Source organism: Halichoeres trimaculatus, unplaced genomic scaffold (genome assembly GCF_033239565.1).
Source record: "Halichoeres trimaculatus isolate MK-OKI-2021-1 unplaced genomic scaffold, fHalTri1.1 fHalTri1_scaffold_11, whole genome shotgun sequence".
NCBI classification, from domain to species: domain Eukaryota; kingdom Metazoa; phylum Chordata; class Actinopteri; order Labriformes; family Labridae; genus Halichoeres; species Halichoeres trimaculatus.
The window spans coordinates 4932626-4950329 of NW_027437189.1; the positions used below are offsets into that span (position 1 = coordinate 4932626).

The 17704-nt window shown below is 38.2% G+C and overlaps 1 protein-coding gene across 4 annotated transcripts in view; it reads left to right on the forward strand.

Annotated features, from left to right (window-relative positions):
- Positions 1-17655, forward strand: part of LOC141799093 (arf-GAP with coiled-coil, ANK repeat and PH domain-containing protein 3-like) — a 110919-nt gene extending 93264 nt beyond the window's left edge. Inside the window, exons 14-25 of one of the 4 annotated variants that reach the window (XM_074681184.1) lie at positions 528-639; positions 774-982; positions 3274-3343; positions 6109-6203; positions 6297-6514; positions 6919-7005; positions 7128-7226; positions 7308-7534; positions 9404-9513; positions 9753-9863; positions 9951-10012; positions 16786-17655. In XM_074681184.1, the coding sequence (XP_074537285.1) occupies positions 528-639; positions 774-982; positions 3274-3343; positions 6109-6203; positions 6297-6514; positions 6919-7005; positions 7128-7226; positions 7308-7534; positions 9404-9513; positions 9753-9863; positions 9951-10012; positions 16786-16892 (1507 nt within the window). In that variant the 3' untranslated portion in view covers positions 16893-17655. Of the gene's footprint in view, positions 1-527; positions 640-773; positions 983-3273; positions 3344-6108; positions 6204-6296; positions 6515-6915; positions 7006-7127; positions 7227-7307; positions 7535-9403; positions 9514-9752; positions 9864-9950; positions 10013-16785 lie in introns of all 4 variants that reach the window. The other 3 variants (XM_074681186.1, XM_074681183.1, XM_074681185.1) reach the window with 3 other exon arrangements.
- Positions 17656-17704: the final 49 nt, after the last annotated feature.

A 17704-nucleotide genomic window follows, 5' to 3' on the forward strand; every position in this document is an offset into this window, starting at 1 on the left:
TACGATTTCAGAGGAAGACAAAACGAGCCCTAAAAGACATATCATGAATTTTACAATGTATAAAGGAGTGTATGTAGTGCTGTGTGCTTTTACTCGGCATGTAATACTCCCAAACTCTGGAGTTTGTTGGACGTACAGCTTCTCCAGCTCTGTCATTATTTGCGTGTTTACTTGTTTCCCTCACCTGCCGGCTCGGCTTCTCCTCCGCCACGCTGATCTGTTTACATGTGATGCATACAGCCCCACATCCCAGGTAATCTACACTCCAGTCCAGTAGGTGGCGGTAATGCACTTCTGGTAGTTGCCAACTGCTAAATAATCCGACAAAAATGAAGAAGACAAACTGGAAAGAAACTAATACAGTAATGATGCAGCACAGTGCATCGATTATGGAAAAACGTTGTCGACGCTTTTACTAATCGATTTTTATTGATTTTTATTAATTTTAGCGAGTCATTGTTGCAGCCATAATTCATTATTCTGTTTGAGCATGTTTTAAGTAAAATGTTTGATTATCTGTGTTTCAGGAGCTGCATGCTTCAGGCTGACTCTGAGAAACTCAGACAGGCCTGGATTCAGGCCGTTCAGGCCAGCATCGCCTCGGCCTACAGAGAGAGCCCAGACACGTATTACATAGAGGTGAGAGACTCGTATGTTTCATAAGAAGCTGCTAAAACATGATATTTTAAGAAGTCAATAAGACAAGAATCAAAAACAGTCTTGAAGTAGAGCATTTCATGATCTTGATTGTGTATTTTGGGTTTGTTCTCTAGCACCTGGACAGAACAGCGTCTCCGTCCACCAGCAGCATCGACTCAGCCAGCGAGCCTCGGGAGCGCTCCGTGCGGGGAGAGACCATCCTGCAGAGGATCCAGTGTCTGCCAGGGAATGAGCAGTGCTGCGACTGTGGCCAGGCCGACCCTCGCTGGGCGTCCATCAACCTGGGCATCCTGCTGTGCATTGAGTGCTCGGGGATCCACAGGTAGAGGACACAGAAATGTCTCTGAGTCTGGTTTCTCATCAGTCAGCTCACGCCAGTCACCACCACTCCATTAATGATCCTCTCTTCAGTCATGTTGGGCTGTAAAACCTCAAACCTGTTGACTCCTGGTCTGGCTCTGCTCATTGTGTCCATTTGTCGTCAAAGTCAAGCTACATACGATCTGGTTTTGGCAAGGTTTGTTTTATTTTAAAAAGCCACTGGCTGTCTTTTTGTGGTTTTCATGAACAGCTTCCTGTCCAGCTCGATCTGCATTTTGTAAATTGTTGTCACAGCTCTGTCATCCAGCAAAAACAGGAGGCTTTTGTCTCTGCTGCAACCTGCCGGAGCAGGGATGCAGCAGTAGCTCTGTAAGAGCTAAGGATAAAACCAAATTTAAGAGAGATATAAGAAATAAAGGAATAAATACACAAGTGCCTAAATAAAGATACATGTGTAAAATAAGGATGCCGCTTGTTCAGTTCAGCAATAGCAGCACAAAGCTGATTTTGTAGCGCTGCAGAGGGTGGGAGTCTTCATTCAAGACAGAGTTAGCAATCCTCTGCAACTACTTGGTACACAGGGACGCTGGATAGAGCTGAGGCTGACCAATCAGACGATTCAACCACTTCACAACCGGGTTCATCGAGTTTTTGTCTTTCATGGAAGAAACTCGAGGGCCGTGCACCTTGCTTGGTATGTTAGCACAAGCTAATCGCGAGTGTTTGACACATACCTGGTTAGCAGAAAGCTAACTCGCAAGTGAAAGCGAGTGAAGGCCTAGCCAGGCTTCACCCTCGTTTAGGGGCAACGTCCACTATCGTAGCTGCTCGGCATAGCTAGCCAGGCTTAGTCTCCATCCAGAAAGACCAACATCCAGGCAGAGGAGAGGGTTCAGGGCAGACACAGACACTGACACACATGTATTAAGGCCTATAGGAGATGATTATGTATGAGTATTTCTGTAAAAGTTATCATTTTATTTTTTAGGAAAATTCTGCGGACTCTCCCTTTAAAGTCACATTGAGTATCAGTGATTATTGTGACTTTTTTCAGTCAGAATTTTAACTTAAATATTATTATTTTGTTAAAAAAAGTCAAAATTTGGACTTATTTCTGATCTTTTCCCCAAATTCGGACATTTTGAAAGTCCTCTGAAAGAAAGTTTTTTTGACTAGTTTTTCCTCCTAAAACCTTTTTTAAATGTCAAATACTCCCCCTAGATTTATTTTAAATAAAGTGAGGTTTAGATATCAGTCTGTAGTTCACCAAGGAGCCTGAATCAAATTGAAGCTGCAGCAAAATCCCAAAGTTTGCAACCTCTGCAGATGTTTTCCTCACACTTTAGACCAAAAATAAGATTAAAAATAAAGTTAGAAATGGACAAATGAAGTGAAGTGTTGGTTTATTTGAAACACAGAAAGAGGCTGGTCATCGCTTTGGAAAATGAAGCCAAAACATAAAGTGAAGTTTTAAAAAAAGTCTCTTTAAATGATCTGTATAAACCTCCAACACTTCCACGATCTGCTGTGTCCGGCTCTGGCACCGCAGACGTTACTTTCCGCCAGTTTCCTTTGACTCCAGCCTCGCTTTGAGCCGCTGAAGGCCCCGCACACCGCTGAGGGGATTAAAGCCCCGTGTGCTGCTCCTGGCTCTGACTGAGAGGCTCATTGATGGAGGTGAAGTGAGAAGAGAAAGGGGACACACTGAGCGAGCATTGAAGGGTTTCATTGAGGAGTGGATGTGATGTAACGTCGATGAATGAAGACGAACGCGTCCGCTCATCGTTCAGATCAGAGCTGCAGGGTAACGTCCTGTTACATCACTGAACCGAGGCTCCTGAACGCATCTCTGTTTTTCTGTTTGTGTTTTTAAAGTTTCAATTCTGCCAGCTTATGTAATCACAATACACCCCCCCGTGTTTGGTGTGTGTGTGTGTGTGTCCACCTGTTGAATATTCATGTCCTCTCTGGATGAGATCATACGTGGCCGCTCAAAGCCGAGGAGAAACAGTATCACAGTTGCCGGGACTCCAGACCGTTTCATTCAGGAACTCGCTGATTAGCATGACATTAGCTCGCGCTCTCATTCCCCTCCTCTGGTTTTAGGTCACCAAACACAACTTCCAGTGTTTGAATCATTTAGAAAACAGTTTTTAAAGACGTGATCTGCTCTTATTTTTTTTTAAACCTCTGTCACCTTAAAGTTTTAATAAAGTCAAAACTTTGTCTTTCACCTTTAAAGATGTAAAAACCTTTTTCTCAGGATTGAAACTGTTTCTGTTTGCGTTGCAGGAGTCTCGGGGTTCACTGTTCAAAAGTCCGATCACTCACACTGGACTCATGGGAACCAGAGCTTTTAAAGGTACAGTCCGTCATTAATTATTCCCTACTTGAGTTCAACTGTTTGGAAAATGTCTACAGAAGCAAATATGTTTTCAGTCTTTTATGATCTGTGAGTTTATGGCTAGCTTTTAATTCTGCTGCCTTAGGACAACACAACATATGGTTTCAGTATCATCATCACAACATGTTTGTGCAATATTCTTACCCAAAGGCTGTGCGTTATATGTGTGTTATTATCTCAACATTACTTTTTATTGATTCATATCACCAGGAAAATATTCAAGCCTAAAAAAAAGGTAAAATGCAGTAGGAGGACAAATTTGTGAGCTACTGCATATCTTAAAAATACCCGTGTAATGTTATTTGGTCGTGGACAGAGACTTAAAAGATGGAGTCTCTGTGCAGGAGCTCATTATTAAAAAGTCTGACCTGATGTAAAAAAGTCACTTGCAGGAAATATTATAGGTCAGTATCAATAATTAACAGATATCAACATTATTAAGACTCTTTGCTAGCATAGATAGCATTCACAGAAGCAATAAGGTGAGAGTCTGTTATCATTTCAGGGAGAATTCAGCTGAACACAGTGAAGCAGTAAACTTAAGAAAATATCGCAAAATACATACATACATATATATATATATATATATATATATATATATATATATATATATATATATATATATATATATATATATATATATATATATATATGTATATATATATATATATATATATATATATATGTATATATATATATATGTATATATATATATATGTATATATATATATATATGTATATATATATATATATATATATATATATATATATATATATATATATATATATGTATGTATGTATGTATGTATATATATATATATATATATATATATATATATATATATATATATATATGTATATATATATATATAAATATATATATATATATATATGTATATATATATATATATATATATAAATATATATATATATATATATATATAAATATATATATATATATATATATATATATATATATATATATATTCATTTCTCCCAATATTGCTCTATGTAGCTCTATACCGCCTTCACAAAGTATTTCATAACCTAGTTTTCCAAAAGTGCCATATAAATTATTATTTATGTTATTTTTGTTGTTGTCTGTCTTAGCAATGCTGAGTCCTTTAGCAGCTGTTAATGCTTCAAAGGATAAATATTTTTTAGAAAAGCTAATGCTAAGACATAGAGATAACTGAACTCAATTTAACATAATGACTACGGATGCACCGGTATGGAAGTTTTGGCCGATACCGATATCTGATATTAATATTGTTGCAATGGCCAATAACCAATATCTACTGATATCAATATTGGTAAAAAAAACAAACAAACAATCTGAGTTGATGTGTCGAGGTAGTTCAAAGAGAAAGAGCGGCGGGATCATGAGAAAAGACGATCATGGAGGGCCTCAAAGGATGGAGCGCCCGGGATAAACGTGATCAAGAAGTATGTTTTGTCTGTTTTTTAGGTCAAATACAGTAAGAGAGGCATAAAAGAAGAGAGTCCACTCTTTTTAGGTGGTTTTGATGTTTACACGGTCAGAGAAAACAAGATTATTTTGGTCTTGAAAGTTCGTTCAAAATGCTCTGAAAATGTCATTAGCTTATGAGTAAATATCAGCCAATACCGATATGTTAAAATAATGACCAACATCATCCGAAACTAATATTGATACTGATATATCATGCATCCCTAATAGTGATGGTATACTGGCATAGTGAAATTTAAAAAAAAAGAAAAAAAAATGCAAAAGATTTGTTTGATTTAATTGATGCAAAAAAAATTACACTGAGTAGAAACTTTTGTACACATTACGAAAATTGGACCAAGCAATTCTGGGATCTTTTTGAAGAGAAACTTTTCTCTCTATGGAGAGCTCCATATTTTGGGGACTCTGCATTTGCACCATCATGATGCTGGTTGTTAAAAACATTAAAGCAACAACACTTCTTCGACTTTTCTGTTTGGGATTTACAGTATTTTTTTGCTCAATTAATGAGGCACTTTGTGAACCAGTATTTTTAGATGTGCTTCATTTATATATTCTTCTTCTTCTTTTTCTTCTTATCATTATCATTATCATCGCTTTTGGAGCAGGAACTGGAAAGGTTCCTCTAAATAAGGTTGTTGGAGCTAGAGTACCTCATAGTTCCTGCACTGGGGAAGCTACAAAATGGGAAAGGTTCCTACAGTTTCCAGATTCAGGCATGGGAACCTTTCACATTTGAAATGATACGGTACCAGTGCCTGGTTCCTGGCAACTGGTACCGCCATTCAACAGTACCATTTTTCAGTACTTTTGTGTGTGTTCTTGAGGTTATATAAACTTGTTTAGTAATAAAATCTCAAAGTTTTTCAATTTAACTTCTTTTTATTTCTCAATATATAAACTTGTAATTTTGTGTTCATGTCCAGCATGGAAAATCTCCTTCTCTTCCACTCCCTCACAGTCACAAAGATGCATTTAGGCACCAAAAACCAAGAGATTCTCAAAGAAGAAAGCTCATTAAGGAGCTCAACATTTTCAGAGTTTTCTGCATCACATCAAGAAAAACGACTCGAGTGTTGTTTTCAGCGCTTTAAGAGTTTTTTTTCCAACAAATGTTGTTTCTTGGTCAAATGAAGCTTGAGACAGAGCTACTGTTCCCTGTTTGAGCTCTTTAAGCTCTGTGAGGCTGAAGCTTTGGTTTTACAGGTGTATGTCTTCTGTGTTTGCTTCGCAGTTGATGTGTGAGCTCGGAAACAGTGTCATCAACCACATCTATGAAGGCTCGTACCAAGAACAGGGTCTGAAGAAACCACTACCGTCCAGTTCCAGGTAAGAGTCCAATAAAGACACCCTGACTGTAGGAACGAGACGTGATTTTTGTGTTTTATTTACTGTGTTAACGCTGTTTTTGTTCCCGTACAGGCAGGAGAAGGAGGCTTGGATAAAAGCGAAGTACGTCGAGAAGAAGTTCCTGAAGAAGCTCGGCTCCACAGAGATCCTCATCAACGGGGAGAGGAAGTCAGAGCGGAGGTGGAGCGTGAAGAAATGTCGGCGACACAACAGCGCCACGACTGTTCCTAAAACACGGCGGAGATACCGACAGGACGCTGGAAGCACGTCGCCGTCCACGCTCTCTGCAGGTACTCACACGGTTTGGACTTTGAGATGTAGGTCAGTCCCCAAACTTTTAGCCTCTTCAGCCCCGGTTTGAGGTCTGAATAATTCATGCACAGCCCGCAGCACTTTTCCATTTTTGAGAAACCCAAAGGGGGAAAAAAAAAAAGAGCAAAGATGGAGCCAGGAATGACAGACTGTTCTCCTCGCTCAGTGAGCCCAACTTTAGGATTAGATTACAACTTTTACTCTCTGAATCAGTCGCGTTTTCTCACAACATAATCTGCATATATGTGGATTTTCTGCCCAGAGGAGCAGCAGGTTGGATTATTTTATTCTCAGAAGGCAACAAATATACTACTTTATTCTGTTTCTACGTAAAAAATGGACGTTATCTCGTGTCAACTCCACTTTTCTTTCCTCGCAGCAGCTGCTAAGTTCAGGCGAGACTCCCTCTTCTGTCCCGATGAGCTGGACTCGCTCTTCTCCTACTTCGACACTGGATCTGGACCTCGAAGTAAGAGACTCACTACTTTACCTGCTCCCAGAAAAGCTTTAAAGTCTAAAGGTTTAAGTTTTGGGTCAGTGAGGCGGACAGAGACAGCAGTAACTAACGTGTCCTTGTCCTGGCGTCTCCCGGTCCGGCAGGTCTGAGCAGCGACAGCGGGTTGGGGGGCAGCACAGACGGCAGCACAGACATCCTGGTGTTCGGCTCAGTGGTGAACAGCGTCACAGAGGGTGAGTTTGACTCCAGGAAGGTGGACGGTGTGATTTATTTTCCGTTCCTGTTTCTCACGCCCTCCTCCTCCTCGCCCTCAGAGTGCGAGGTGTCGGAGGACTCGAGCGGAGAAGCCGAGCTGGAGGCAGAACCAGAGACGTCAGACCCCGAGGACATCAGAGACCTTCATCCCGGGGTGCTTCTCTACAAAGCCTCCAAAGCCCGAAACCTCCCCGTCATGGCTGAAGCTCTCGCCCACGGCGCTGACGTCAACTCAGTGAACGATGAGGATGAAGGAAAGTCTCCGCTCATACAGGCCGTGATCGGGGTGAGTCTGTGGAACCAGCAGTTTCTGGGAACATGCGTCACATACATGTCGTATTTGCTGTTGCTCTGCCTGCCATGGCTCTTCATGTATGCACATAAAAAAGAGGGGAGGTGTGCTCTCCCCGCCTCAAGCTTTGGCGTTCCACATGAGTATGTAGAGAGGAACAGAGCTGTTCCACCAAAATAAAGTTATAACTTCATTAGTGTGGTCCTGACTAAAACACGTTCTGTTTGTGTTCTCTGAATATTGACCCTTTATTGTCCCTGATTGAGTTTCTGATAAAAATGATCTGATAACTCTTAAAAGCAACTCTTTTGACTAATATTTTTTGCCTTTGTTTCCCTAAATTTCAGATTTGTATCTATTTTTTCTTTCTTTCTTTTTAACCAATGATTCTGACTTGTCATGTCTTAATTTTAAAAACATATCACTTAATTTCAACTAAAGATTTTGACTTTTGAACTGACATTTAGGACTTTGTATCCCTTAATTTTAACTTTAAGCACATACTCTACATTTTTTCTCCTTATTGTGGCTTCATTTTGAAATCTTGACCGTTTTTTCATTTTCATGGACATTCAACATTTTCATCTTTTATCTTGATTTTGACTTTTAAGCTCAAATTTGAGACTTTATCATACATTTTGACATATTATCTCAAAATTTCAATCTGTTATCTCAATTTTGACACTGTATCTCATATTTTTGAAATCAGAATTTCATAATTTCAAACTTTTATCTCAATTTCGACAACCATTCTTTTTATTTTGACATCTTATCTCAATTTCAGTTTTTTTTTTACTGATTGTAGCCTAATTTTGAAATCTTGACCTTTTTCCCTAACATTGTACTCCTTTATCTTGATTTTGACTTTCCAACTTAATTTTGGGACTTTTAATCTTGATATCATGACATTTTATCTCATAATTTTGACATCAAATCTCATAATTTCAAACTTTCACCATTATTATAACATATAATCTCACTATTTCACACTTTATCTCATTTTGGACTTCTTATCTGTTTATTTTGACATTGTATCTCTTAATTTTGAAATTTTATCTCATAATTTCAACATCATATCTCTTGATTTCAAACTGTAATCTTAATTTTGAAATTTTATTACACAATTTTGACATTCTATCTCATACTTTCAGTCTTTTTATCTTAATTTTGACATCTTATCTCATAATTTTTAAATCTTATCTCATAATTTTGACGTCATATCACATAATTCAAACTGCAATCTTAATTTTGACATCTTTTCTTATAATTGTATTTTTTTTCTCATTTTGGACTTCTTATCTTTTTATTTTGACATCTTAACTCATAATTTCGAAATCTTATCTCATAATTTTGACATCATATCACATATTTTCAAACTTAAATCTTAATTTCGACATCTTATCTCATAATTTCCATTTTTTATTACTCATACTTTGAACATGTTATCAACAAATTTAAACAAGCTGTTTCTTAATTTCTAACTTTTTATCTCATAAATCTGTTTTCCAATCTTATCCTTCTGACTTTTTTTTATTTTTAATCTGGCAGAAATTGGGCTTTCACATGATTCACTCTGTTTAACTGTAGTTTAGTCTCATACCAGCATTACTGGAAGTCAGAGACCAATAAGTCTCAGAGTGAGACATTTTGTGAGATGGATGTCAAAGTGCGGATTTGTGTCAATTACCTGCTTTGAATTTAAATTTTAAGACAAAGATTTCCAAAGATTTCATGTGAATGAGTTAAATCAGTTTAAGGTAACTGGTTTATCAGGGGGCTGTCAGTACGAGAAACTCTTTTCTAATGTTTTCTGATGATAAGCACCAACTTTCAGTCATTCCTGAGTCCTCTCTGTGGTTTCAGGGTTCCCTCATCGCCTGCGAGTTCCTGCTGCAGAACGCCGCTGACGTCAACCAAAGAGACGCGAGAGGGAGGGGCCCGCTGCATCATGCCACATATCTGGGACACACGGGGTGAGTCATGAGTCAGAGAGCGGCTCTGAACTCCAGGCTGGATCTGTGACACGTGTGAGCACGGCTCATGGCGTTTCACTGTCAGGAGGACGAGCTCCGTCAGAGTGAAGCTGCAGATTCAGATGAATATTTCAGCTGTGACAGTCTGGGGTCAGAGTTTTCTCTCTGGTTTTTAAGCTGCTGAATAATAAACCGGTGTTTTATTTGACTTACATGTAGATGTTTCTTTTTAAATCCAGGCAGGTGTGTTTGTTCCTGAAGAGAGGAGCGACGCAGAACGACGAGGACGAGGACGGACAGGATCCTTTGAGTATAGCTGTCCAACAAGCTAACGCAGACATCGTCACGCTGTGCGTTCAGTTTTTATCCTCATTAAGACGTTTTTATCTCCCAGCTTTGATTCATGTTTTTAACGTCCTCCTCCTTGTTCTCTTCAGGCTCCGTTTGGCGCGGATGAACGAGGAGATGCGGGAGTCGGAGGGACCGTTCGGACAGCCAGGTCAATACCCAACCAGCAGCCCGACTGAGCAGCAGTACAAACGCTGCATTCAGGAGTTTATCTGTCTCACTATCGCAGAGTACTGAGAAGTTACCCTGCAGGGGGCGCCGTTAGAAACACAACTCACTTTCCCCCACCAGATCCACGTCTTCTCTGCGTCCTTTTATCAGATCACAGCCTTAAGACTCCAGCCCGTCGCTCAGGATCTCACAGGAGCTCGCTCTTTAACGATGTCACGTCTAACAGCCGCCAAAAATCAGCCCCACACTCGCTCAGCCTCCTGCAGAGTGAGGAAATCACTGCCAGGGATGAGTTTGTAGAGATAACCCAGCAGCACTGTGCTAAAGCTAATGAGAGACCTATGATAACGACATCAGCAAGGGATTCTGGGTACAGCTTTGTAAAACAGCTGGTTTGAGCCAGTAAGCTTCATTTATTTGATGCTTTTACTTTGGAAAGTTATATAAAGCATCCTTTATTTTAGAAAACAGTGCCACATTCATTTTTCTAACATAACAGCTCAGTGTGAAAATGATCTGGTTGAATTATTATTCGGGAAAAGTTGAAACAGCATCAACACCTGAAAAAAAAAGTATAATCAAAAAGTATTATTAAAATCTAAGTTATAAACCTCTTTGTGGTCTGTAGACAGTTACAGCTGCTTGCGCATTTTGACAATGGAAGCACCTTGCGGCGGTCGGTAATCGATTCCTAGCTTCTTGAGAAATCAGTGAATTTAGTTTTGTTTATTTGCACTTTTCCTTAAAGAAGAGTCAAAAGAAATAAATAAACCAAAAAATGAATAAATCGCAGATGAGGTAAAAATCCACAAATATCTCCAGGTGTCCCGCTTTGTGTGGGACCTCACAGCATTTTAATCACTTTTGATGTCTCGCATTTGATTGGCTCTTGCCCTCCTTTCTGAAAGCATGATTTTTTATCCAAAAGCTGAAAGAGGACAATCGCTATTGCCTGTGTCCGCTGTCAGTCAATATAAACGTACGTGTGACGTCAGGAGTTCATCAACTGTGTTACCTGCGTCCGCCTTACCTCCGCCCACCGACACAAAAAAAGAAAGGTAAAAGCCTCAGACACCAAAATGCAGATTTTGGTGGAAAAACATGAAATTCCTCAGAGAAAAAGGAGCTGGGAACATGTTTTATTTTAGATCGAAACCAGTGCAGGGTGATTCACAGGGAGTGTATTGGGAACTTGATCCAGTGTGCATGGAAGTGACACGTCATGATGTAAAATCTACAAGACACAGCTTGCGCATTAAGGCCCCATTTACACAACGTTTCATCTGAAAACGCTAAAACGCAGTGAAAAAAAATCTGCGTTTACACGAAAACGGTGAGGAACTGAAAACGCTGTAGTAAGCATGCCAGGCCTGTAGGTGGAGCTATAACTGTCTTGTCCAAAAACCGCTTTTCGGAGATCTCCACCGAGGTAGAGTTGAGCCGATCATCTGGTGTATTGGGGAATACTAAGAGCAAAAGTGGAGCAACAGATGTTCATTTTGTTAAAGTCAGTCACAGATTCAGCAGCAAAACACGGTACTCTGTGACAATCGTGACAACGGTACTGTTGTCCTGTTGTATGCGTGTGTGCAAATCAGAGTGTGACATCATCATTTCTACTAAAAACACCGGCTTACTGTTTTCACGGCAACGGTGTCGGCAGCGTTTCCGAAAAATTCCACTCTGGAGGCCGTTTTCAAAAGTTTGTGTTTTAGGTCGGCTGAAACGCAGTTTCCGTGTAAACGCAAGGCCGAAAGAACTACAAAAACAAACTTCATTTTGAAATGAAAAAGAAAGGTAGCTGTGTCAGATTTTAAAATAAATAAAAGAAGTGAAGTGTTCATATGACGATATAAATCTTATATTTAATTGTTTGTCATGATTGAATTTGGTGAAGTATTGTGCCAAGTTTTGTTAGAGCGACAGGGAATTCTCCACCAGGGTAGAGTTACAACAGCAGTAAAGGATCATGGGTATTGTAGTATTTGAAGCTGTTAGCTGTCCAGACTCATAAAACAAACCTACACTGCAACAAAGATGACCAGAAATGACTCTTTGTGCATGAACTTGCATGTCTTCAAAACTGTAAATTATTTTAGCACATTCCAGGAAGTGACATCATGGATTAACTATGCAGGGTTCGTTTAATCTGAGCAGATTGTGTTTCTTAGATAATCAGACAACGAGAGGCTGTGAATCTGTGACAGAGGACGAATCATTTCTCTTTGACTGAGCAATCAAAAGCAAAAGTTTGCACTTTTCCCTCAGACAGTGACATCATTCCAGTTTTTATCAAACTTACATTCCTTTTTTTTTTTTTTTTTTTTTAAACAAATGAGCTGATTTTGTTTTTTATTTGTGAGGAAACGTCCAGAGCAATAGTGCGACGCCGCCGTCAGCACAGAGTATTTTTTGTATTGAGTTCGACAGTGACGCAGATGGTGTATTTTTTTAAGCTGGAGATATTTTGTTAGACTTTATTTTGAGCACTCTCACACACAGGAACAGTATTTTATTCTCGTTATGGGGACGACGGACAGAACTCATAATGACAATCATGTTTAACCGTTTTTGATAAAACACATTGAGCTGTTGCTGTTTGTACAGTTTGTACGTTTGTTTATGGTCAACGTTTCACGATGATGTCTCTAATGCATGGTCGGCTGTTTTGCCTCTGTTTACTTCCCGGTGGATGTGAGTATTTGACATTTAGTTTAAGTGATGTCGATTTTATCTACTGCCAAATCATGACTCCAGTGCATGAAAAGACATTAACGATGCAAACAGACGGACAGTCTTCCATTAGCTGGACGATGTTGATGCAAAAAGCTCGATGACAATGAAGGATGCGGCTGAAAACGGTGTTTATTGATCCCTTAATGCTCTGGATTACGTTCGGCCTCACGAGCACACTCTGTTTGACCCTTCAGCTGCTCTCAGAGAGCCGCAGTGATCCAGAAAGTGTAGACTGTTAGTCCCCGAGGCATGATGGGAAATACTTTCCCCAGGGGTTGAATACAAACCAAAGTTTTGAGTTAATTTTCACACGGTCCCTAACTTTAGTCTGCAGAGCGTTTTGAGATACTTTTATTTTGAAGGGTCAGCTCTCCTGTCTCTTCCTGTCCCCTCGGTGATGCATTCACAGCACTTTGAAAACACAGCCTTCTCTTACTTTGTGCAGTACTCGGTGTGATCGCACCGTCTCCGAACAGGAAGCAGGTTTTTGAGAAATGAAACACTGATTCGCATCACGCCATTGAGGGATTACACGTTGTACAGTGTGTGTGTGTGTGTGTGTGTGTGTGTGTGTGGGTCATTAATTTGACTGTTGTGTAAATAAACTATTAACACTTTAACTGCCTGCTTCTAACATGCGATTTTTATCTTTCTGGTATTTTCCGTCTCTGACTGTTACCTGTTTGGTTTCTTTGGATATTGTGTGAGACGCTGAGTCTCTGATGACGCCTGTGCTTATTAACACTCCGTATCCTTTCTGTTTATAACTCCTCCCTGTGTCTTTAAAATGCTACTGAAAATAAATGGAACATGTGACTGAAACTAACCTCTCTCTCTGCTTCTTTACTTGATTTCATTCCTTCCCTCTCTCTTTTTTACAACCCGTCTCTGTGTCTAACTGCATTAACAAACCTCTGAGTTAAGCTGCATGATTTTATAAAACTTTGTGTGAAAGAAAGAGAATAACGTCTTTGAAAATGCTCCAACTGTCTGATTAGCATTTTCCAGTTTACATTTCAATTTATTGTAAAACATTATATGATAACTGCAATTTTATGCGATTACACCCTAAAATCCTGAAGATTAATGAATTTGCAAACATTACACAACAAGTTATTTGGCTCCAGGTGATGCCATTAAGTGCAGGATTTTCTTTTTAATAATGTAGAATAATGTAGCCAACAAACCACAATCAATTGCTGCAACAATATACTTCAACCTTCAACGACATCCCGTAATTAGTGCTGAAAAATCCACTAAAAGCTTGGTCTGAGACCTACTGACTCATTCTACCCCTGAGGACAAAGAGGAGAAGGCTCAGATTAAGGATCTAAGTGTTCCCTGAACAGATGAGTCTTCAGACATCTCTTAAAGTAGAAAGAGACTCTGTGAATCGTATAGAGTTAGGTAATTCATTCCATCATTTGGAAACAACAGAGGAGAAGAGTCTGGCTAGTGATTCGGAGCCGCACTGGGCCAGAAAGAGTCTAGACCTGGACTAGGGACCCCAGGTAGACAGGAGTTGTTCTTGTCAGTATTTTCAAAGCCAGAAATTTAGTAGCACTGAGGTCAATCCTCGATCCCAGAAATGGATGACTGACCAAAATTCCTGCTTGTTAGATTTTTAACTGGATTAGATGATAGTTTTTGTCACATATGAGATGAATCTGTTAAAGTTTGTTGAGTTGGTTCAGACAGCAGCCAAGACAAAACAGAAGATCACTTAAAGGGTTAGGTCCCCTGTTTGTCTGACAAGGCCTGGTGCAGTCTGCTTGGTTGACTATGCCCCCCTTAAATTCTGATTGGCCAGCTCAAAATTCTTAATTTTGATTGGATGTCTTATCAGAGTTGTGACTTGTGTTACTATTTTTTTTAACCAGCAAAATTTACTTTTCAAGATCTTTTTCTTTTAAAATGGTTTCATGGCCAAGCTATGCAGCAGCACATTTTTCAAAGTTTCAGACAAAGAACAGTCATACACACAAACACAGGACAAAATAGATCCTCACAGATTATTTTGAATTATTTAATTCATTTTATAATAATAATAATAATAATAATAATAATACAATTTTTGAATTATTCATTTATTTATTTGTTTTTGACATTTTTTTTAATTATAAAATTCAAATTACTTTCCCAAAGTCAAACTAACACCTTAAGAGATTCCAGAAGTGTAAAAGAAAAAAAAAAAAGTCCAGCACCTGCTGTTGCCAGCAGATCACCTGCAGCCTGATATCTTGTCTTTAAGATTGTACCACAGCACCATTAAGTCCCTCAGTGAGATTTGTTTATTTAGCTTCAGCTCAAAAAGAAAAAAAAATGGCTGCAACGCTTTTAGTTTGCCAATGAAACACATTTTGATTTGGTTTTGGGACTTAATGGGACAGTTTGTTGTCTCACAGTCAGAAAGGCCAGGGTCAGGATCCCATGTCACTCTGTGCTGTCTCTTTTGAGGCCTAAATGTTTTAATTTTTGTTTGTTTTTATTCAGTCATGGTACTCTTTTTTAAAAGTCAAATTATTAAAAGAGACTCTGCATACACATATAGTAACATTACATTTCTGCCTTTCAGACCAATGATACTTCATCTTCTAGCCACATTTAATGACACTGCCCACATCATCTATTGGAGATATTACAACATTACACCCATTTCATTAAAGAAAAGAAGAAAGTACTAATGTACAATTACACAAATAACACAAATAACTAATAGCAAATTCATAACACTAATAACCGATAACTTCCTGTACAAAGACTAAGTTTAGTTTCTGTACTTAGTAGCTCTTATCCCAAATAGTAAGGAGACATAAAGAATGCACACTAGACAAAAAGTTTGAATATGTATTGGGCAAATAAAACTTACCTTAGCCATGAATTATGAAGAAGTGTTGGGTAATAGTTGAAAGAAAAAACCTAAAAATTGACATGTAACCTTTAAAGTGTCAAAGTTTTTGATAAGCTTTCAAAAGCATGTTTCAATCATCACAATTATTTGGCAAGTGGAGGTAAATTCTCATTTTTAGCAGCTAAAACCATAAAATATTAAAAAAAAAATTACTCACTGAAATGAGCTCTATTTAGTTTCATTAGCTTTTTATAGAGTTTACAGATGATTAAGCTGTTCTAGCTTGAGAGTTTATGGATGGTTTAATTAACAAGAAAATAAGAAAAAAAATAAAAAAATAAAAAAACAATAAAAATAATAAAAAATTAAAAAAAATAATACAAATAAAAAATAATAATTGTAAATGTAATAATGATATAAAATAATAATAGGAAATAAAATAAATAGAAAATAAAATCAAATTAAACAAAATTATAAATAAATTAAATTAAACCAAAGATAAAAATTAATGTATAAATAAAATTAAATTTAATTAATGTATGAATAGAATTTAATTATAAATAAATTAAATAATTAAAAAAAAAAATCTGTTTTACCAAATAACAGAAGCTAAATTGTTGGACTTATTAGCACATTAGGGAATGTGCTAGCTGTGCTCTACGGCTACTAGCAAAATAAATATTAAGTGCTGTTCTTAATTATCATCTTGCTTATGTTGGGTTTATATGAGATAAGATAAGTTTAGCTGAATGTGAGAAGCAGATAAACTTTGATTCTCTGACCTCTTTGCTTCTTTCTCTCACACTCACACACACTCAGAAACAGGGAAAAGCAGGAATGCTCATTCCTCTTTTTTTAATTAGCCAAGCCTGGGAGCTCTCAGAGGACACAAAAGAGTTCAACTGCTTTTGTTGTTCTGCTAGATTCAGCTGCTGCCATGGACACCAGAAAAGTAAAGGCTCAGAATTTGCAGAGCTGAAAGAGGTCGAGCTTCACGGTGCCTCTGCCTGTTTTTGCCCTTTCATTCACACAGATCCTCTGCTTTCTGTTTCCATCACTGCGCTCATTCACAAGACATGTTTTGACTCTCTAAAATAGGATGTCACACTAGTTTGTGCCTCATTTTCATCCTTGTTTCCCTCTGTTGTTGTTTTTTATTCCACCAGGAGACGCCACATACCTCGACATCTTCCGAGAGTTTTCCCACATGGCTTCACACAACCCGGAGAAGCTGAAGAGGAGGAGTGTGCACTTCAGACACTCCTTCAGGTAGTCGACCAGGAAGAGGGCGGAATCAGAAACTTGAAACCTTAAAAACAAAACATCATAACTTAGCCCGAGCTTTGAGTTTGAACCACACATTATATTTCACTTTTATACGAACCCATCCCTGTGTTTGTTCTGCAGAAAATAAACTCGTCAAAGTAGAACAAAGTGAAGAAATAGAGGAAATGTTTTTAAAACTTAGTCATGTGCTGTTCTTAGATCAAGCTTTTATTTTGAAATGTGGAATTGCTGGTCTTTTCCTCCTAAATGTACATAAAATTAAACTTTTGTACAATGTTAGATGAAACTTTTGATAAAGCACTTGTTACGATCATTTCTTTTTTATTTTAAGCGTAATTTTTTTGCTGCATTTGTATCATTATGTTTGATTATTGAAGGAAATTCATCCAAACTGCATAACTGCCCTGTTTGTATTGCATGCATTTACTCCCATATTATTTCATATTAAACTTGAACTCAGCTACGCGTCATATCATCATCAACAATCCAACATCCTGAAGTCGCAGTGTTACTTTTCTTCATGTTTTTTTGTCAAATGTTGACTATGCTGGTCTGTAGTCTTTGTTATTCTGTGTGTTGTGTAATGTCCCCCTGCAGTACCACTATGAAATGCTTCTGTTACTGTTTACAAGCTGTAGAAGCATCAAATGCTAATATATCAGAATGAAGAGGATGCTGATAAAACATGGATGGAGAATAAACATTGTCTGTGTTGAAAAATGTGAACTGAATCATCTTTGTAGTAATCAGCCACAACTCTGTTTAGTTGGAACAACAGGGCCCTCTGGTGGGGAAATA